The sequence below is a fragment of the Mauremys reevesii genome, linkage group 3 (genome assembly GCF_016161935.1).
Source record: "Mauremys reevesii isolate NIE-2019 linkage group 3, ASM1616193v1, whole genome shotgun sequence".
NCBI classification, from domain to species: Eukaryota; Metazoa; Chordata; order Testudines; family Geoemydidae; genus Mauremys; species Mauremys reevesii.
In genome coordinates, this window is record NC_052625.1 from 63,160,712 (window position 1) to 63,182,513 (window position 21,802).

General features: G+C 48.6%; 1 protein-coding gene and 1 long non-coding RNA gene across 5 annotated transcripts in view; one reads left to right on the plus strand and one right to left on the minus strand.

The window, feature by feature from the left end:
* Positions 1-4,135: 4,135 nt before the first annotated feature.
* LOC120401514 lies at positions 4,136-8,828 on the minus strand. Its single transcript, XR_005596500.1, has 3 exons — positions 7,977-8,828; positions 7,216-7,489; positions 4,136-6,388 (listed from the first exon to the last, which is right to left on the minus strand). It is a non-coding gene; the product is annotated as an uncharacterized LOC120401514 (long non-coding RNA).
* The window catches only part of MDGA1 (MAM domain containing glycosylphosphatidylinositol anchor 1), a 185,823-nt gene continuing 172,679 nt past the window's right edge, over positions 8,659-21,802 (plus strand). For 3 of the 4 annotated variants that reach the window (XM_039531598.1, XM_039531600.1, XM_039531601.1), the window contains exons 1-2: positions 8,659-8,979; positions 9,712-10,009. In XM_039531598.1, coding sequence (XP_039387532.1) covers positions 9,943-10,009 — 67 coding nt within the window. In that variant the 5' untranslated portion in view covers positions 8,659-8,979; positions 9,712-9,942. Of the gene's footprint in view, positions 8,980-9,023; positions 9,546-9,711; positions 10,010-21,802 lie in introns of those variants that run through there. The other variant, XM_039531597.1, reaches the window with a different exon arrangement.

The following is a 21,802-nucleotide window of genomic DNA, read 5'->3' on the forward strand; positions in this document are numbered from 1 at the left end:
ATGCAGGGGCAGCCAGTGGGTTCTGCATGCTGCCCCCACCCCAAGTGCCAATGAACCATGGCCAATGGGAGCTGCAGGGGCAGTGCCTGTGGACAGGGCAGTGCGCAGAGCCACCTGGCCACGCCTCCATGAAGGAGCTGGAGCGGGGACATGCCGCTGCTTCTGGGAGCTGCTTGAGGTATGCGCTGCCCAGATCCTGCACTCCTGACCCCTTCCCATGCCCCTACCCCCTGCCCCAGCCCTGATCCCCCTCCCACCCTCCGAACCCCTCAGTCCAAGCCTGGAGCCCCGTCCCGCACCCTGAACTCTTCATTTCTGGCCACACCCCAGAGCCTGCACCCCCAGCTGGATCCTGTACCCCAACCCCCAATGTCATGAGCATTCATGATCTGCCATACAATTTCCATACCCAGATGTGCCATCGGGCCAAAAAGTTTGCCCACCCCTGCCAGGGTCAGCTCTATGTTTTTTGCCACCCCAAGCATGGCAGTCAGGCAGCGTTCGGTGGCATGCCTGCAGGCAGTTTGCTTGTCATGCAGATTCAGCGGCATTTCTGCGGGTGATCTGCCAGTCCCGAGCCTTCGGCGTACCTGCCACCGAATTACCGCCGAAGCCGCGGGACCAGCGGACCTCCCACAGGCATGCTGCCAAAGGCTGCCTGACTGCCGCCCTCACGGCGACCGGCATGCCGCCCCCTGTGGCTTCCCACCCCAGGCACGCGCTTGCTGTACTGGTGCCTGGAGCCACCCCAACCCCTGCCTTAACTGGTAGCAGTTGCAGCACCTTACACTATCCCTTCAGGCCTCTGACCACTAGGGGGCGAGACGACTGCAAACCAAAAGCAAGAAAAGCCCAGTAAATTGGAAATTTGTAGTGTTCAGCAAAGCAGTAATGTATCTCCCCTCTCTGGCTCTGAAAACCCTCCACATCTCAGGGATGCTCAATTCCCATTTATAATTCCCCCTGAATAAAAGCAGATAGTCAAAATTTCTCAGCACGCTGGGTATAGCTGTCTTTTGAAAACCTGGGCAAAAGTAGCATTTTAAAATTAAATAGGTGAACAACCACATCCTACTACAAGTGCCTGTCTCTGCTGGCGATGTGGGAAATGGTGAACAGCCAGTGAGAGAGCAGAGGTGAGGGTCTGTCAGGCTCCTGATGAATTGTGCTGGCTAATGAACACTGAATTAACGCAGCAGGTAGTCAAGGTGGAGCGCCTCCTGTTTGTGTCATGATTATTGTTATCTGCGTGGGGGCAGTGCACAGGGGCCCTATTCACTCTTCTATTTAAAACTCCTCTGGTGTCTCTTCACTCTTGATGTTACAGAAGTCCTGGCTGGAGATGCAATCAGATACCCCACTGATGAGCACAGTATAGATACTTAGATTAGATACAGATCTGGATCAGTTTTGTCACAGAATTTCATGGTATCACTGCAATAACTCTGCATCGTTATTGGAATGGCTCCTCTGTGTAGCTGCTTCTCGTGGCTATTTGCAGTCTATGATCAATAGTGGGGGAGATTCTAGAGTGTCTGGCTTGCATGTTCCTCTCTTCCATGTCCTTGATAGCTACTCTTCCTTGTCCCATGAGGACCTTCTTTTCTGGGGGCATACAGAGACCATGGGCCCTCACATGCTCAGTTTCAAACCCATGCAATGTTGACAGATCAGCTTCCTGTGTATTTAAAGAGGATCCCCAAAAATAGATTCTAGTGACCCCACACTCAGAGGGATGTAACCAATGAGGACAGTCTCCTCTCCAGAAGCTGGTCTTAGGGTGTGTGTGCATCTGGCACACTATTACAGCCCAGTCTCAAATGGATCCTTTAAAAAAAATGGGTCTACAAGGTGAACCCAAGGGTATGGAAGCCATACTAAGCTGGTCCTGGCTGGGCGTTTCCTCCCCCTGGGGCTGAGCAGGCAGGGGCTGTGCTAAACTGGCCTCTGCTGGGAATGACTCTTTGCAGATTTTACACAGACTCATGCCAACCTGTTTCCTGCGGTGAGGTGGATTTAAAATGCTTTACAACAAGCAGCTCAAACGGTGCAGTCTCCTTGCAGTGACAACACCAGCTAGAGCTTACACCTGAGGCTGACAACATCTGTTTCTGGAGCCACTCTCTCACCCTTTCCAGCAGTTTTGTACCATTCCCAAGGCAGAGCTCAGTGGTCTCAGATCATTCATTGGCACCAAAAGGATTAGCAATCAATATGACATCTACTGATTATGGTGGAGCAGAGGAGAAGGGGAGAATTGAGACCTGGATGGTTCTGGTTCCCTTTGTATGAGACTTTTTTTTTTTTTTGCATCACTTTGACTTAGCATTCACAGAGGTGTGTGTTGAAAATAGGTGGCTGGGGTGATGAGGAGGGAAGAGAGAGACAAAGGGAGCATGAGTTTCTTTAACTAGCACCAGTTTGTGTGGGGTTTATTTTGTTTGTTCTAAGAGGGAGGGGAGGAGAGAGGAAGAAAGCATGAATATAGAAGGAGGCAGAGGGAGGGAGAGAAAGGAATAGGAGGGAAGAAAACTAAGAGAAAGATGCTACATGGCAGTGGTAGGGTACCAACCCTTTGCGTATTGACTTCAGCCCTCCTCTGAGCTGCAGCAGAGAAGCAACAGATCAGCAGCATGTATGACAAACCCTCAGGTAAAAGCAGTGCCAGAGGGGAGAGGGGAATGTAGGGCCCAACGTCTCCAGTTTTAGAGCACCAGGGGTAGAGCGCGGGTGCCCAGGGTAGAAGAGCAGCTAAATGCACTGACCAAAGTGCTGAGGGCTCACAATGGCAATAGAAGGTGTCCCAAAAATCTTATCAATGAAATGTAAGCCTCCCCCCCCCCAAGTAGAAAACAGGTGAAAGCAGGAAAAGGAAACCCCAACAGAACAGTACCAACTGCAACAAATACCAGCCTGTCGCAGAACAGCTGCATCAGAGTTGGTGGGAGGGGGCATGAATATTAAGTTAGAGAAACAGAACCGGATTCACTCCTCATTTATTTCTGTACCGAACATTCGCTGTAAGGAAGGAAGTTAATCAAAAGGGCAGAGAATACTCAAGAGGTTCCCAGGCGCTATTAATACTGTAAAATGAATCTGGGAAGGAAGCAAACACAGCCTGGGGGTGTATCCCCCAGAGGAGGCCTGATAACCGCTGAGAGCAAAGCAGAGCGTCTCGCGTGCATCAGCCCACATTGCCACCACCTTGGCAGGGGGAGCAGCGCGCTCAGATGGAGCCGGCAGGGGCCCCCACCTTGACATAGCATTCGGGGGGAGCGGGAGCTCCTAGGAACTGAAGAACAGGATGGTGTTGGAGGCGGGGGGGGGTACTGCTTATGTGCTGCAACCTGACAGGTGTCCCCCTGCTTTCCCAGCTCCCCACTGCTGCAGCCACAGGCGTCCGTCCGCCCCCTTTCCTATGGATCGCCGCTCCCACCAGCGCCGCAGCGTTAGGAGTCGCCCTGCGTCCCCAGCCCCACGCTGCATTGTTATCACTGCCCTGTTTTCCCATCTCCCGGGCTGAGAGCGGTGCTGCGCGGTTACCGGAGACCTCGCGCTTCCGCACGTCCCCCAGCTCTTACCGGTGCTGCAGCATTAGTCACCCTCCTTCCCCGTCTCCTGGCCTCAGCCGGCACTTTACAGGGGTTCCCTCCCCCGCCCCCCTTTCTGTCACTTCTCAGGTTAAACCGTAACAGCGGGACAGTGGCTCAGCAAACCCGCGCACTGTGCTTGTGCCTGTGCCTGTGCTCACTCCCCTGTGTAGCGGAAATAAATAAAACCCAACCCTCGGGGTTACGTGATAGAACTGGGGAGTGGGGCGGAGGGGAGGGAAATGCCAGACACCAGAAGCGGATCGGTGCCCAGGGACAGCAGCTTCAGCAGAGCGTCCCCAGGAAAGGGGCGAAGTGATGGAGTGCGCTGGGCTGCAGCACGAAAACATTGACACAGGGAGGATGAATGTTTTAGTAACTGGACCTTGGCCTCGCCCACTTCATCAATCGTCTCTAGCCCGGGGCCGCTGTGCTATATATATGACTGCCTCTCTTTGAACACCCCGGCTGCTCCAGAGGCTGTCTGCCTCTTCATGTCTCCCTGAAATATGTGCCGGAGTGTGTATAAATATTTCAGACGGGCAGGGCTTATTTGACAAGCGGGGACTGACAAAGAGACCAAAGGCACTTAGTTGTGAGGATGGGACTAATGTGTTCTCTATAAACTATTTGGGGAGGGGGCACCAACCCTTATCCATCTTTTTGACAAATGGAAACCCTGGAGGTTCTGGTTCCCTTGTAGTTCGATGGCAGATATACAGTGCTGGGAAGTGTAGATGGTTTTTGTCTTGTGTTTCCCATTGGAAACACTGAAAATTAATATTTTTAAAATGTTACCTGGTTAGACCTGAGCAAATCATTCATAAAAAATTAAACAACCGTCGTCTCTTATTGCTCCCAGAATACCCACGAACAGATCCGTTTCTTCCAATTACTCATTAGTCAATTACTTTTCTTAACTCCGTAGACTGATCTCAGCCTGTTCGCTGCAAGAATACCACATTTGCTATTCAAGCTGCATTGTTCGAGCTCTGATTAGTCAGTTAATTGCGATATTTCTTTCTGTTCCCTAATTGGATGACTTCACAGGTACTTCTGGCACAAATGCTTGGGTGTGCTCATTTAAAATTTGGTGGCTGTAAATACTTTGGCACGCATTTTCCATGATCACTTGCTCAGTGAGATAGGAGCATGCGAATGTTCGCAGAAAGTTAACATAAAGGGGTATGAATATGCCGGAAGCAAATTAATGTAAAACTCTGAGTGAATATTGCTGGATCTGTGCACCATTCAGATAGCTCTGTACAAATCCTTAACAGGGGTTAATAACTAAATTAAAAACCCTGCAAAGGGGTTCACAGGTTACAAACTATACCATACTTATGCTTATCCCAGTAATCATTTTAAAATGTATTTCCCCATGTTACTGATAACAACGAAGTGCATTAAATCTGAAAACCTGTAAACATCTGACACTTCTCACTATTTGTTTCCTTTTTGTGCTTCACTCAGTTTTGATCAATTCCACGTTCTGTCTCTAGGCGGTTTCACTTCCCTGCTCTCCACCTGCACTAGCATAAAGTTGCTCACTTTGACTTTCTGTGTCTCTCTGGAGCTGTCTCCTGTGGCCCTCTTTAGGGTAGCAGCCGGCTGCAAGGAGCTGGATTTAAATCCCTCCCAAAACAGGGTGTATTGAAACTTCTTAGAAGTCAAGAAGACATTTCTACTCGTATGGAAGTTTGGAATCTCCCCCTTCCCCCCAGCTGTCGAAAACCAATAGGGTTGAAACCTACAACTACTGACGAGTGCTCCTTTAACCCATCTTTGCAAAACTCCTGATCCTGATTTGGGGAAGAATATGGGCCTATTATAAACCCTATCAGCCTTCTCTGCTCCATTAATAGGAAACTGGTACTTATAGTCCAGCTAGTCTGGCTGCTCCTGCTGCCTCCGTGACTGCTGTACATTATTGCTCCTCTCCGTGGTTGAACACAGTTTACAATAGAAATACCTGCTCACTAATTAGCTGTTCTAGCTGTTAATTGCTTATTTGTTAGAGCATGAATTAGTAAGCAGCCGTTCTCTGGGCGATCACTCTTTCTTTCGTGTGTGTTTAACCCTGGGTATGATTCTTGTTCACACGATTAATCAATCCCTGCCAGGGCGCCTTTTACAAGTGGTTTTTCCTTTCGGTGTAACACCTCTCTCTCTATCTCCGTGGCGGCACAGGTTCCGATTCAGCGACCCCAGGGACAGAGGGATGAGTATCACCTCCGCCGGGGGTTCACTGTACCAAGGAGTGTCATTAGCAAAGGCAGCTACTTTCCTTAATGGTCTATCACAAAGTGTCTTCTAAAATCGCGGATAACTACAGCACCGATGGTCTAGAAGCATATTTGGGGCCAAGATACGAGGAAATCTCCAGCTGGTTCCTGCCCTGGAGAAGACTGGATATGTCTCAATACCTTACCTTCAGGCGGACTCTTGATTGGGTCACTTAAAAAAAATAGGGCTCGAGAGCTGAATGATCCCCCGAGAGAATATTCCTAGCGGAACAATCATACCCACGAATAGAGGTTTCTAGAGATCTGGCTTTATAGCTCTAGAACAGCCCTCGGCGCCTGAGCCTGAAGGAAACAGCCGGCTATGCCAGAGACCTCGGGAAATGGAAACTCCCCTATTTAGACGTGCCAGGGACAACTTCGCTGGCGGCTCCTAAGTTCTGCGTTTGCTGATTCCCTGCGCCCCCGGCTCTGTCGGGGGCGCGGGGGGGCACTGTGGTATTAGCGTTCTGATGCGTTGGAGGGAGTCCATGAAGCAGTGAATAGCTAGGCAGGCTGCAAAGGGAAAGGGGAGAGGCTGGAGACACGCAGAGAGGCTTAAATTCCCTCCCCTGTTAGGGTTTAGTATAACCCCCCCTGGTCCTGAACGATCTTACCGGTGGCTATCCAAGCCATGCCCACACGCAGAGATAAATAACAATGGCAGATAAAGCAGGGGTAATGAGACACAGAGGAAGGGGGAGCACAGATCCCTTTAACCTCCCCTTCCCTGCCTCCCCCAATAATCCAGAGATCTTGGAATTCCTGATTCGTCTTCGCATGTTTACAAAACCACTGCAAAGAGAGCTGATCAATTCTACTGCTATCTCGAATACAGCTCCTCCGAAACCTCAGTTGTGTGCGCAATGAGAACAATATTAGTGGGTTTCTCTCCTGCAAAACGTCAGTGCACTTGCAGTATCCCCCCAAGGTTCCCTGCTAAAACACCCCGCACCTTGAAGCGCGTTTGCGAATCTGTTTAATGCACAATCTGGTTGCGAAGAATAAAGAGCGGAGTCTTTCCACGGGAACTCGGGCAAGGGGGCTCGGTAGTTCATTAGACATATTTTGTGTCTCACTGGAAGCAAAACTCAACAGAACTCCGCTCCCAGCAGCTCCTGTGCACTCTCTGATTAATATTGCAACAGCTTCTTCAACATTCTCGCCACATCTTACCTCCAGCCCCACAACCAATCATTTTTAACAATGGGGGGGGGTAGATTTGATTCTCGGAGCAACTTTGATTTAAGACTCCCCCTCCCCCCCCCACGGATGTGTGTGTGTGTTGGGGGGGATGTCTTTCACATGGAGTTTATGGAGGAAAAAGAAGCTTCTTGACCTACTGAACAGAAGTAAGACGTTTGCTCCACCACCTAGGAGCAGAGGGGACAGCTGGAGCATCTCATTCACTGGGTCAGAGGAGAAGCGCCTTCTTTCCGCGTAACCAGGCAGAGACTTTACAAGAAAAGCGGAGTTCTGCCACCGGGGCTCTACAAGGACCTGCAGCAATTGGATTATTATTATTCTAGGGGGATGGTGTGGTTTTTTTTTTTAGTCTCCGGATTGCTCTCAGCCGTGCTCCAAACTCTGCCGCGGGAGGTTGTCTTTCCCATTGCCCTGCGAGGAGAACAAACGCGCCAGGCGTCTGGATGATTGCAGCGAACGTATTAAGAAGCAGAAGGCAGCCTGGTGGAGAGGACTCATTGCTCCTCCACCGAGCTGCGTTCGCGGCCGACCCCCAACGCGAAGGGTGGGTAAAGGGAGCCTCGCGCACCAGCCGCCTTACACACACACGGACAATGCACGCCCGTGCAACGCCAGCAAACGTGCAGTCCAGACCCATCCTACACAACCACACCTGTGCACGAGCATCCGGCGCGCTCGGACCATATGCAACTGCGCACCCGTGGAACACAACCATGCAGGGACAAGTGTGCAGAAACATATACACTACACAAGCACACACCCCTGCAACCCAGGAACTATAAGCGTGCAGGCCGTGCAACACATCCAACACCCCGGTGCACCAACAGACACACCCCGTACGTTACCCACCTAGGCACCCTGCGTGCACACACGCTTACTGCACATCACGGACACGTACCACAATGCTACACTACGAACACGGTCCAACTTGTCTGTGTCGCACCCATCCCCACGCTCATTGCGCCAAGCGTGTGCACCACCAACTCCTCCAGTCTCCTCTGGCCTCTTAGGAATGGGGCGCCGAATCCGCGTGTTCCCCTTCAGGCTGAATGGATCCTTGCCTGGTTTCTGGCATTTCTCTGCAGGGGAGGGAGAAAGGAGGCGAAAGAAAAGCCGCGCAGATTCGGTTTTTTGCCCAGCCCTGTTTTCTTTTCTCTAATTTGTCCTGAGGGAGGCCGGGGAATTGGGCAGGAGGCAGGGCTGTCTTCAAGCACAGCTGATTTAATTGGCTCTTCCCCACCCCCACCTTTAACCGGAGGGGTGGGGGGTGACACACCAAATAGTGGAGAGGAGTGAAAAAAAATGAAAAGCCCAAGGGGGGAAAAGAGGCAGAACTTGCAGCCGGGTCTTGGAGGATTATAGATTCAATTCGGGGCAGAGGCGCAGCTAACAGGAGAGGCACCGTCACTCCCGATCTGCACAGGGGCTCGGGACATCTCACTCCTCGGGTCAGCCCGAGGCAGGAGCGAAGAGGCCAGAGAAGGTGTCGGCCAGAGGCGCCGAGCTCGCAGGGGTCTCTGCCCGGGCGAATGCTAGTCGAAGGGGCGAAGTAAAGCCGGATCCAGGCACTGGATTGCACAGTCCACCCAGAGCGAGCCTCGGATTCCTCAACTGGCTTGAAACTGCGGATCCAAGATCTTGGGGGTGGGGGCGAAGGAAGAAGGGAATCAACCCCCCCCCCAGGACTTTCACACTTTGGGAGGAAGGGGCGGGGCCAGGACCCGTGTCTCCAAAGCCTCCTTCAAGAAGAATCCAACTTTCTCCAGCCCCCTAAAGCCTTAGCTGGCTTTGCCACTCTTAGCCACTTGCTAGTGGGGAAGGGGGGAACCACATTAAAAGCCCCCATCGCAACCAGCCAACCCGACCTCAGGGAAACTTCGGAAGCCAGAAAGATCTGCCAGGTTGGCTGGGGGAAGGGAGCGAGAGGGGGAGGGGAGAAGAGCCAAGCTGAGCTGCAAACCACTAAGCAGGGTGCGTGTGTTGCAGCGATTCCTCGCTCACCCCAGGCTCGCGGGGGTGATGCACCTGGGCAACATCAGGCTGGGGACCGAAGCTCAGCAGCTGGGGGAGCTATTGGGAGCTGCCGTTAAACGAACCCCAACCCCCTCCCTGGATTTAATGAATGACAACACCGCCCCTTCCCCAAAAGAGCTGGAGACTAAAAGAGAGTCACCTATCCCCTCCCCCACCCCTTTCTCCTCCTCCCTCACTTCCCCTTGTGCCTTCAGCCAGCGCCTCCTTAGCGGGCGGGCGGCCGGCCGAGGACTCTCCAGTTGGCCCCAGTTGGCAGCCAGTTTGGGAAGCCCGGGAGTTCAGGAAGCGTTTGGCGTCTCCTTGTGGCCCCCTCCCTCCCTTCCCCCCCCAGGTGACAGGAGCGGGGCAGAGCGGAGGGAGAAGCAGCTGGAGTTTGTCTGGATTCTGCTCCCCGCTGGATCCGTGTCTTCTGGGCTCCGGTTTCATTGTGTGTGTGAGTGTGAGGTTGTGTTGATCTTCCTGGAGCTCCTAAGGAGCCTGGGAGGGAAGAGGGGCCCTGGTTTGTTTTTTCCACCTTCCCTCTCTCTTCTCCCCCTCCCGCCCCCCGTTTATTTTTAACTGTTGCTCCTATTTCGGGGTATTTTTTTCTTTCGTCTAAGTTGACTGTGCAGAGATCGGCGACTTCCAGGCGGCGCTGGCTGACTTCGCTGGCCGGGCTGAGGCGCTCTGCGCCCGGGCAAGCCTCTCCTGGATCCCTCCCTGCTCAGAGGCGGTGGAAGTGCTGGGGATGAAGTAGCTTTCGCCTGTTTCTCGTCCCCCCCCCCCCGCCGGATGCTGCCTGGCCTTTTGGGCTGCTTTTCTTCGCCGGCGATGAGGGATCTGCCTTGAAGATGGAGATTATTTGTTTTTTCTTGCTGGCGGTGGTGCCGGTGTACATCCAGGGCGACGGGGTTTATGGTAAGAGACGTTATTGTTCTATCCCGGGTTGGGAGGGGCGGGTGGGGGTGGAGTGCGGACCACGCTGTCAGGTCCAAGTTAAAAAAGCACCTGCAGGAGAAAGTAAATGACGCTGGCACAGCTAGTGGCAGCCCGAGCGAGGAGACTGATGCAGCAATCGGGCTTCCCCAGACCCTGTCGCTACTTCACAATTCCTGCCTGAAATGTACGAGAGCGGGGAGATTGCACCGCGCGACCCTTTCCGAGTCTCTCTGGGTTGATGCTTTTTAAGGGAGAAAGCGGCAATTTGTGTCACACGGATCAGCCCCACCAGGTCTCCCCCTCCCAAACTTGCTCAAGAAGGAAGAGACGTTCTAGGGCAGAGGCTCGGCTGCAAAGCCCAGTGTCACTCTTGTACTGACAGTTGCAACACGAGCTCAAAGTTGCACGCTTCCCTGTGGGGTTTGTTTGCCTCTGTGCTGTCTTGTTTCCCTCGTGCGGGGACACCACGTCTGTCGGCTCTTTACTGCTGCCGCTGCTGGGCTTCCTTTGCTGAGGCGGTGTGTGGAAAAGGCTCGGTTGGGGTGTGCGGGTTGGGTGTTTGGATAGTCTCCTAACCGGTCTGGCTTTTATCACCGTGCTGAATTGACAAAGGGCCGCTGCACTGGGAGCTCCCTCTGTCACCTGCTGCAGGGAGAGCAGTAATACAATAAACTAGAGATACAAATTCAATAAAAGCGCCTGTTTGGAAGGGGGTGTGGGAGGGTGGATGTCAGTCCTCGCCGCGCTGGGGGTTTTGAAAGCAAGCGGGTCCAGGGTAATTGCTGCAAGAGTCAGCGCACGTGCGCTGAGGCTATTAGGAGCTAGATAAGAGAGATGCTCGGGGGGCAGCGATCAAGGTGTAGACTGGCTGCGCCTGGCTGGGTTAAGAAAATATCTCCTCAAATCCCCAGGGACTGTACAGATCTAACTGAAAAGGGCTGTGGGGGCGACTTTGCCTTTAAATCCTACTGAGCTGTGTTACTTTGCTGTCATTCTTTAAAATTATTTCCTTGGCAGAGCTCAGGTTTAGCTGCTTTTTGTTGTTGTTGCCCATTTGCAAATGAATGCAGGCAGCTAGCAAACTGCAAGCGCAGATGACACCCGGCGTGGTACGGTTCTCACAGACATAGATTATTTATCCCTTCAGCTTCCAGGAGGGCAGCAGGGCTGACCAGCAACACATGCTGATGAGAACAGTCCTCTGTCCTGAAGACAGGCTCCAAGTTGATCGTACACCCAGGATTTGCTTTGGCAAGCACTGCAGTTCCAAAATACAGCCGCCCGCCCCCCTACTGACTCTCACATTTTTTGCTTTACAAGGAGAACTGCATTTCCAACAAATAAACTCCCCCCCACGACATGCCTCTGACAACAAGCCTGCTTTATCTTGGCTTGCATCTCCATTGTGCCTTGCTATAAAGTCCCTCTTGAAGATACGCCTTTTCCTCTAACAAGGAGAGCTCTCTGAGCATAGACCTCCAGCGAGAGGGCTCCCAATCTTTATGTGTTTTTTGAAGAGCACGTAGCTAATCTCTTGTGTGAGCTCTGGTAATGCTGAGTTCAGTCTCACTGACTGTGGCTAAGTCTTTGTAGGTCACTTTTTAATGATGTATTTCTTTGATGGGGAACGATTCTTCCTCTCCCCCTCAGGGCTGGGATGTTAATTTGAGTTTAGATCGGTTTTGTACAATAACTACTTTAAGTAGAGGCTTTACTTTTTTGTTGCAGTGTGTGTGGGTAGAGGAGGGACTGCAGGCTCAGAGGGAAATTGGAGGAAGCGCCCAAGAGCAGTGAGATGGGGAGTCTAATGTATTTATGGCAACAGAAACATGGTCTGTGCAGGGTTTTTTAATCCCTGAGGATGGGTATTGTGCTCCTAGACAAACTTCTACTTTTAATTAGTAGGACGGCTGCTGTCCAACTATTACTAGTTTACTTTGCTTTAAAAGGCCTCTTCAATCAGTTTTAAGCTCTCTCGCTCTTGTCACACTCCTGTTTTGTATACACCTTCCTTTGAATGTGGTTTATTATACTGTTTATCCGGCCAGGGAATTCATATTTTAGCAGAGATGCTGCAAAACTAGATCTTCAGAATATCTTCCTGATGTTTTTTCAGAAAGAGAGAGAGAGACTAAGATGAAGGCATCCTTTAAAGTCAGAACTGTACACTACTCATATTTATTTTGCTATTTCAACTGCACAAATAAAGGAAAAACCCAGCCTCCTTCCCCGCCCTCCTCCTTACGCTATCTGTCTAGAGAATCAGGGTTTTTAATATAGAGCTGTCTCTGTGAGTGCAACTCAGAACATTGGATGCTGCAGTCAGCACACCACAAACTTTTATGGTGACTAATAGTTTCATATCCTCTTTTCTGATCCTTCCTCCAGTCTCTCTCCTAACACTCGCTCTGTACAATCTCCAGCCAGAGCTGTTTGTTTAGATGTGAAATTGCTGTTATTGCTGGCTCACCCGGTGCTCAAGTGAGGCCATTATATTTGCAAGAATATCTAAAACTGGATTAGAAACGCCTGCTTCCCTTACTTTTGTCCTAAATGTTAATCTCTAGCTATAGCCCCAAGCTAAATATAGTTGGAGTATTTTGTGGTTGAAATGCTTGTCTCATGTGGCACTTCATTTGGGATTTCAAGAATCTTGTTTCAGAACATTTTCCTTCTTTTGAAATATCCTAATGGCGGAGATGGGAGCGGAGGAGAGGCATTTGTATGAGGACTATAAATATATTTTATTAGAGTAAATCTAGTGCGATTAAATCAGATTAAACCAGATAAAATATCCATGTGATGTACCCTTTAAATAATACCGCCCCGTGGATGTGCACAAAAGACCTCTGTCTAGGAGAGCGGAGTTGTTGGAGAGGTTTATTGAGATGGATGGTATAAATTAAATGTGTGTGAGGCTTTGGAGGGGAAGAAGTGCCTACAAAGGAGACTCAATTTAATTAGGAGTCAAGGTACTTTTAGCCTGTTACCTGAAGAGGCTTGTTACACAAATTGGTGTTTGTTATAATGACTGAAGCGTGTCTGAAACCCAATAATCTTCCCTCTCCTCATTAGCTGATTCCATCTATTCAACCCTGTTTGCTAAAAGGGCATGATGAGGCTAGTCAGATCAGTTCCTATAGTATGGCAGTTCAGTGGGCTGCCAAGAGACAACGCCCGCTAGCCCACTGCTGACTGTGTGATAGTCCTATCCCCAAATGACGGGTGTGTTTCCTGAGGGCTAGCCACACTCAGGCCTCCAAGCCACATGCTGAGGCAAGCAGCAGGTTGTGATACACTTAGCAAATGATGCTCCAAAATGCAGAAAAACAGACAGGCGGAAATGCCTCCCCTGGCTGGGAAGCTCTGAATGTTTAGAACAAAGGAACCAAAATGTGGAGCAGGGAGGATTCTCTCCAGCTATTCCTCTACAAATAACTCGTTGGAATTTTTGAAGGGGGATGGGGCAGGGGGGAGGGGCATGCCCTTTTCCCATCACTTTAAATAAAGTTGGCCCTGTGGACTTCAGAATCTTCTCCAGCTTTGTCTTAGGCTGCTGCTGCTCTGCTTACTCCACATACAGCATTGATGGAGTGTTTTTATTAATACACTGTCAGCTTCTCAATGTTAACGTACTGCTTTTGAGCTGAGTCAAAGATGGTGGGTTGCTGTCCATTCCACCCCAACCCTCCAAAACCCTCCAGCTGTAGAAAACGAGAGAGAACTACCTTTCAGGAGTGTTTTAGGATAGAGGCAGGGGCTATAGCAACATGCTAATGGGATGAAAAAGATTTTTAGCCTGAATATCAGGGCAAATGTCCTGAATGTGAGATGTGATGGCCTCCTAACCAGAGGGGCTGGAAGAGACCTGTCATTTGGGTCATATAAATCTGACCAGGCATAGTGCTTGCAATATGGAGCAATCCTGTCTCGGCCTCTGAGAATGGGACTAAAAGATCAGAAAATCTCTCTCTTAAGACTCCATGACCCTGAAAGTCAGCTGTAGATTTTCCAGTCTAATGGGGTGGGCTGAAGGCAGCATAAAAATCTACAGGAGGAATCTTTCCTTGCTTCTGTCATATGAGTGCTTTGGGGAAACATGTCCTAGGCTAGCGCACAAACCCTCAGTCTCGTTCATTTAACACACACAAGCATGGCGTTTGTTTTCTGGTTCCTGAACCCTTGTCTCTAAGGCCAATCCTCTGCTCCTAGAGCTTCTACATCACCTTCACCCAAGCAGGACTTCTCCTCATTTCTTGCAAGCTCTGTGTGTTTCAGTGTTGGGCTGTGAATGCACGCAGATACACTGTAATATTAATCTCTAGCCAGCTGATCTGAACCAACAGCTCCTCTCCCTCTGCTTCCTTTGTCCAGATGTTCCACCAGCTGAGCCACAGTGCCAGATGGCCTGCTTTGCAGCCTCTTGCCATTCCACCCATCCCTCCCTTCGGGGTTGCTTCTTTAAGACCCGATCCTGCTTACACTGAAGTTGATGAGTTTGACCGTAGGCTTAACTGGCAGCAGGGTTGCGTCTGTAAGCTGCTTCTTGGCTGATTTTTATTTTGGAAGGTGTGTTGTAGGTAGTTTGTATAAATACAGTGGCTCTCTTGGCTCCACCCAATGTGTCCCTTCCCCTGTGGTGAGTCAGGCTTCCTTGTTAGCCATTGGATTTAGATCATAAATACCCTTCAGCACAAGACCTTTGTCTTATATCTATAAATTGCCATTTATGTCTCTGGTGCTATATAAACATCATCTCCCACAGCATGCAGGTTGGGCCAACACTTCCTGAGCATCTCCAGCAACTCCTTAATATCAGTGAGCTAAGTATTCTCAGCACCACTCTACAAATCCAGCTTGACTCATCCTGCCCTCCTCCTGTTGTACAGCCTGTTGGTTCCTTCTCTTCGCGTAGCCAGAGCCTTGTTTTAGGTCAGTGGAACTGTGCTCCAAACAAACCCTGGGATTATTTTAATATGCAGTACTCGGCAACTGACATTATCCTCCTGACAGGTTGTTTGCAACTTACTGGTAGAAGTCAAAATATTTCACTATAGGTGTCATCAGAAACCACTATCCTATGCTAATTTTTGTGGGAACTCGAAGACAGATGTTGAATAATTTGACATGAGCAACATAGCTTATAAAATTATCACCATGTCAGGTTTTTGTCGGATTTTGTGGAAATACATATTTCAGATGACTTGAAAAGAGTACGACAGAAGGGTGTGTGGATACAATAAGCAGCTCCAAAGGAAAAGCCATGGTGCTGCAGGCAAAGGCAGGTGGTGCTCTTCCCTGTGAGTCTCTTCTACCAAAGAGGTACATCAGCAGTGGTGACGAGGCACGGTGCTGCTGGGGCCACTGCTACGTAGCTATTAACGATCCTATGACACTTCCTGAAAGCCAGAGCATTGGCCCTAGTGCCCTATACCGATCTCACTTTGCATAATTCCATTTCACTTACCTTAATTCATTCTGCAGTTTCAACTACAGAAATTATTTTTCATACTTTTATATCTCTCTCTGCCCCACACTGCACCTTCTGTTTCCCCCACTGAAAAAAGTATTTCAAACCACAACGACAACAACAACAAAACCCTCCACACCACTCTAATTAGCTATGCCTGGTCTACACTTACAGGTTTTGCCAGCACAACTATGTTTGTATGCTTCAAATCCCAAGTTCAAATCCCTGCTCCGATGGCTATTTTATAATTTATACCCCGTGGGCCAGTGTCAAGAGGTGGGATTGCGAGAGACTTGCCTGAGGCAACCCCATATTCCAATGTCTAGGATGCTGTGTTGGCATGTGGGAGGCTCATGTTCAAAACCTGGCTCCACGTTAGGCAGAGGGAGGAACTGAACTTGGGTTTCCCACATCCCAAGGGAGTGCCTTAGCTACTAGGCTAACGGTTATAAAGGAGCCAGCTTTCTCCTCCCCCAGTTTTGTGACTGGTGCCTAAGTCCTGCAAAAATGGTTTGGCTGAAACTATTTGGTGAATTTGTGTTAAATCCCCTAATGGTTTTGGGTGGGCTGAAACTGCCTTTTTTTTTTTTGGCAAATAAACTATTTATCTCCAATTTTACCCAGCTCTACCCGCGAAGACTTTCTAGTGTAGACAAGGCATTAGTGTTACTGGTGCAAAATGGTTGCTGGGAGCCATCCCCAGACGTGACTGCTTATCAGTTCTGGGTGAATGAGTATACTGTTTGTAATGCGCTTTTCTTTTTCCAGATGAAAGGCATTGTACAATGTTGTTTCTTGTTAGAAACACAGCAGGTGCATTCACCTAAAAATACCTTGGCGTGTGTATCGTCTCCCTGTTGAGTGTTTAGCATGTTCACCAAAGCTGAGTGAGACTAGGCTTACTGAGAAGAGCCTTCCAAACTTTCCACTCCAGAATGTTCTAGGCCTGGAGTGCAAGAGCCCCAACTCAGTCACCCTTTTCCAGGTGGTGGCTGCCAGTGCTGCATTAGCAAGTTGTTTCATTCTGAACCGTGCCAATATCCTCCAGGCTTGGGGGATGTGGAGCTGACACCAGGCAGCAGAATGCAGATCTGGCGGATCCACCAGGAGAGAATGATACATGGTAAGGAGTGCGGGGAGGGAGAATATGGGTGTGGCTTTTTTGTGTGCACACTTGTGCACACCAGTGTTTAATTAGAGAGATCTACCCAGTCAGGATCTAAAGTATTTGTTTAATTTTTTAAAACTGCTTTAATCCTCCCTTTCATTTAAGAGACTCAGAGGTTTGTTTTTGAGCCGAGAATTAGCTTAGCAATAAAACCGCTTCTAAAAATGCTTGTTACTCCATGGAGGAGATCAAAACCACAGCATACATTAATGATGAAGGGAATCAATAGTTGGAGCAAGGGAAGGGGAACCCGCTTGTCCTGGCTCAATAAAAGAATTAAGCTAGAGAAGGAGCGCTACCAAAGGGGTAATGGGTTACTTGGGAGTCTTGCTGAGCATAGCCTGGCAGGACTTGTTCTGAAGCAGTGACCTTTCTTGCCCAGCATTGTGTGTTCCAAGAAACAAGGGCCCTGATTCTCCTTTTGCTCACTCCAGTTTTATACCATTGACATCAGTTGTGCTATTGTTGATTTTACACCAGTGTGAGTGAAAGGTGAATAAGGCTACAAATGAGCGGCAGCCACTGCTGTTTCACTCAATCTGTAGAGTGGCGAAGTGTCCATCAGCATCAATTCCACTGCAGTATACAGTTCTGTATGAACGTCTGCTATGGATCCTGCTTCCTTGAGCTTTTCCAGCCCTTGTTCTGGCCTGGCCTGTCTCACCTCTGTCCACTCAGGTTTTTTCACTGGCCACAGGTGGGTGGGTGCACAACGGGCTAGGGAGTCAGTGTTGTTGATTCACATCTGACCAGCAGGGGGAGCTCTTGCCTACAGCATTCCTTACTTGTAGTTTCTAAAGGTGTGTGTCTGTGTATCTGTCCTAAAACCTGAGCTCCCCAGGGATCAGATGAACTTGCGATTGCTGTTTTCCATTCTAGTAGAGGTTATCTGAATCATTGTCACTTGTGCCACATTCCCACTCATACACACACATGCTCACAAGTGTGTGTGTAAATACACTCATAAAACTGATGATAGTGAACTCAGTGAAAAACGATGAAAAGAGATTTGTTTTATTTTACTGAAGAGTGCAAATGGTGCTATTAGTGATAGTGGCTCTCTACCTATGGGGAAGCTGGTGCATGTGTTTGTGTGTATGTGGAGGGGAGGCCCTTTAAGTTGTCCTTTGTGTTTGGAGCTAAGGTTGCACTGAAACGTGCACTTGAAGCAAGACTAAAATTTGTTTCATACTTGAATGATTGAACTTAGCCTCCATGTTTGGCCCAGTATTGGCCTCTGAGGACAACTGAATTTTCTCTGTAACCTCCTTCATAAACTACTTGCTAATTTGTGAAAGAATAATTTTAAAATAGCTCCTTTTAAAAAGCTTGTTCTGTTCTCCTCTTTCTTCGGGTTCCTCTGGCCAAACTCCCACAACCTCTAAATTTCACAGAGTCCTGTTCTGATGTATCGTAGATGTAGCCCACTTTTGTCCCTTTCCTGTAGTGCTAGGTACAGAGTACAAAGTGAACTGAAAGCAGTTAGAGACTGCTGCTGGACAGTTCCCCCTGTGTTAGCTACCTTCTCCAAAGTGCCTGTGCAGACCATGGTACAGTGGAAAATCAGGCCCATCGAGTTATTCCCCATATTCAGGATAAACTAATGGAGCTACACCAAGATTAGCCAAAGGAGTTACTCCCATCCAACAGCTACTTCCATTTTCCAGTGCTGACTGCCCAGTGATGGCTGCTTCTTGACTATCTGTCTGTCTAGTCTTTAGATACGTATATGGCCCCAGCTAGCATAGTATCCGAGAGCCTTCTCTTCAACATATTTATCATCCTAACACTGTCCTACCCCACAGCGATGTTATTACCCCCATTTTACAGATGGGGAACTAAGGCACAGAGAGAGTTAGACTATGTCTATGCTGCAATTAGACGCCCAGGCCAGCTGATTTGGGATTGCAGGGCTTGGGCTTAGGGGCTGTTTAATTTTGGGGTAGATGTTTTGTCTTTCTGCGACCCTCCCACCTTGCAGGGTCCTGGAGCCCAGGCTCCAGCCTGAGCGCAAATGTCTGCATCACAATTAAACAGCCCCTTAGTCCGAGGCCTGTGAGCCAGAGTGAGCTGGTGAGGGCCAGACATGGGTTTTTAATTGCAGTGTAGACATACCCTGAGTGACCTACCGAGGTAGGGAATCTGTGGTACAGCAAGGACTTGAATGTAGGCCTGGGTTACCAAGGCCTGGGTTAGTGCCTGAACCAGTGGACCATCCTTCCTTTCCTCTGCACAGATCCTTGGTCAGGCAGGCAGGTTGAGCAGTGGGGAATATGGAGGTAGGCTCTGGGAGATGAGCAGAGATGAGGGGAGGAGGGATTTTAATGTGGTATTTTTGGGAGAAGAGGCTAGTCTACAGGGGAGGGGGTGGTTGTGGTAGGGGCCCTGGTTGGGCAGGAAGCCTAGTATCTTTGCCCTGTGTCTCTGGTGCACTGGGGCTGCAGTGCCATGGAGAGATCTTCATGTGCCAATGTGTCAGCACAGAGACACTTGGCTAATTTGGCGCTGCTACTTTGGCTCTCTGGAACACCATTCAGTGAGGCTGAGTGGCTCGGTGTGCTTCCCATAGCTCTGCTGCCACCTTAACGTGCCAGGGGAGGTCTTTGTGCCCGAGTACATTGGATCCACTTCATTCCAGGTCCCTGCTTTACCACCATTAGCTTTTAAACTTGGGCTGTGGCTGGAGAAGGGAAGTAGTTAAGGCTGAGCAGGGGAATGGATGAATGGAGTGCAAATGGGAGCTGAAAACTGAACTACTTATTTCCATGCCTTTCCCACCTTGCCGTTGTGGGCTATGCAGTCTAGCAACTTTAACAACAGTGTTTTGTGAGGGGATACATCATTAGTCTAAATCTCTCTGGGGTTTTCAGGGACTTTTAAATTCCTCTGAGCGGGGACCTTTGTGCTTGTCTGTGAAGTACCATGCACATTCTTGGTGTTCTATTAATAATAAAAGACTGTAGACATGTGGTGATATCATTTTAGTGGCGCTTAGATGTAAGGAGAGGTGGACCATCAGGGAATTACAGTGGATCCTGAGAGGCCTGTCATACTTGCCTTTGCTAAGAATAAAATCCCCCTTAGAATGGCTGAGGTCCCCAGACGGCCAGGTCACTGCTCTGTAGCACTTGAATGCAAAGCTCCAGACAATAGATGGATTCTTTGTGCTCTGAAATATTACCCAAGTGGCCTGTATGGATCTGGCCATTGTTATGTTTCCTTGTGCCTCTCTCTCATTTTGCAATACACTCAGAGATGCAGTGTGTCTTGTTGCCCTTGGTAGTCTATCCCACAAACTAACTATCATCTTACATATGGAAGGTCCCACAGAGCTCACTTGGTGACCATTGTATGTGTGAAAATCTGTGTCTAGCCAGGATAAAATGGCTTGTGATTTAAACCACTCTTTGGAACTATTCATAGTATAGGGTAAACGGGATTGAAGTGCTCCTGTTGGGGTACTGTAAATGGAAAGAATGTCAGGATGAGGATGGAAATTGTCACAGGTGTTATCTCTGTAATTTCTGTAGAGAAAATTTGCAAATGTTACACTGAGAGAAACTGACAGCATATTGAAAATTAAAGTCAAGCTGCAGGATAAAGGTTTTGGATGTCTGCGGGTGAGCATAAAAAACAGGGATAGTTGTTTGCTGTTACTGTTTGTTACTAAAGAAATGGGCCTTTGCTAATTGGCAGAAATTGGCTTAACAAGATAAATCTGGATTGGAATACAGTGAATTTTATCACCAGAATCTATTTTTGATTCAGACAAGGGCTCACCGAGAAAGCATAATGGCAAAATGACTTGGACTTAAGAGAATGTGGAATGACATTTTTAATACTCAGTCTGTGCTTTGTGTTTTTTCAAGAACCTGCAGGAAAGCAGTTTGAGGAATTACAGAAGCAAAGAATGATTTTTGCTGTTGAGTTTAGTGAACGGGCTGCACTGGGGGCTGGCAGGGGGGTGTATGTGTGAGAGAGAGAGGGAGGGAGGGGGTGTGTTTTCCTAAAACTGATGGCAGGATAAAGATTTTTGTGACACCTATAAAGTTGTCATCAAACTCCTGCTTGAGATAGTTCAGTGACTAGTTCCAAAACCATCAGATGTATTTGTTAACTTGCCAGGAGGAGTGAAGTTGATAAAACGTGACCTGGCCCAAGCACTTCCACTGATTGTGTAAAGAGGATTTTTTTTTTAAGTATCTGGCTCTATCACTGAGTGCACATCTATGGCTATTTAAGGACTTATGGCCTCCATCACTGTAGTGTTTGATCGTTTCACAAATCTTTAACAAAGCTACCTTACAATGCCTCTCCTTTGGTAGTGTTACCCCATTTTAAAGTTCGGGAACTGAGAGAGAGAGAGATTAAGTGATTTTTGCCCACAGTCCCACCATGAATATATGGCAGAGTTGGTAGATTTGAGCTCAATTCCCAAGTCTTAATCTAATCTAGTGCCTTAACCATCTTTCCAATTTTTGAAAGAGTACCACATGGCATAATTAATATCCCTGCTGTAGCCCAATGAATAATTGATTGAATTCTCCAAAGTTTAAATTTTGTCTGTTAGTTTAGAGGACATTTTTTTTAAAAAGTATTAATATAGGGAAACTGTGGAGAAACCTTGAAGGTTCTAAAATGGTTACAAAAATCTAGAATGAGGATTGAAAGAGAAATGTGCTTTCTTCCAGAACTAAGTTGTTTGTTTAGGGCATAGCACAGATTCTGAGTGATCCATCCTTTCATAGGAAGAAAAAGCCATTGAGACTCTGACTGTAAACCAAAAACATTTCAGCATTACGATAACTTTTTAAAGTTATATTAAACTACTATGGAAGATTCATTCCAAATTTGTCTACACTAATAAATCAAAGGGTTGAATTCAGCTGGCTCCTGATGGCTCGGCAAATTGGCATTTATTTTGGAAGCTGCCTTCTGGCAGCGGGCCAGAGTCTGAACTTTCCTTTACAACAAACAATTGAAGTCTGTAGCAGCCTTTAGGGAGAAGTAACCCCTCCAAATATGAACCGTTTGCAAACTGTTGCAGTAGTGTTTGCCTGAGTCTGCAGACAGGCTGAAATACAGCTCTGCAAAATGTGTAAATGGCCCTGTTCATCACAATGGGGTGTTGATT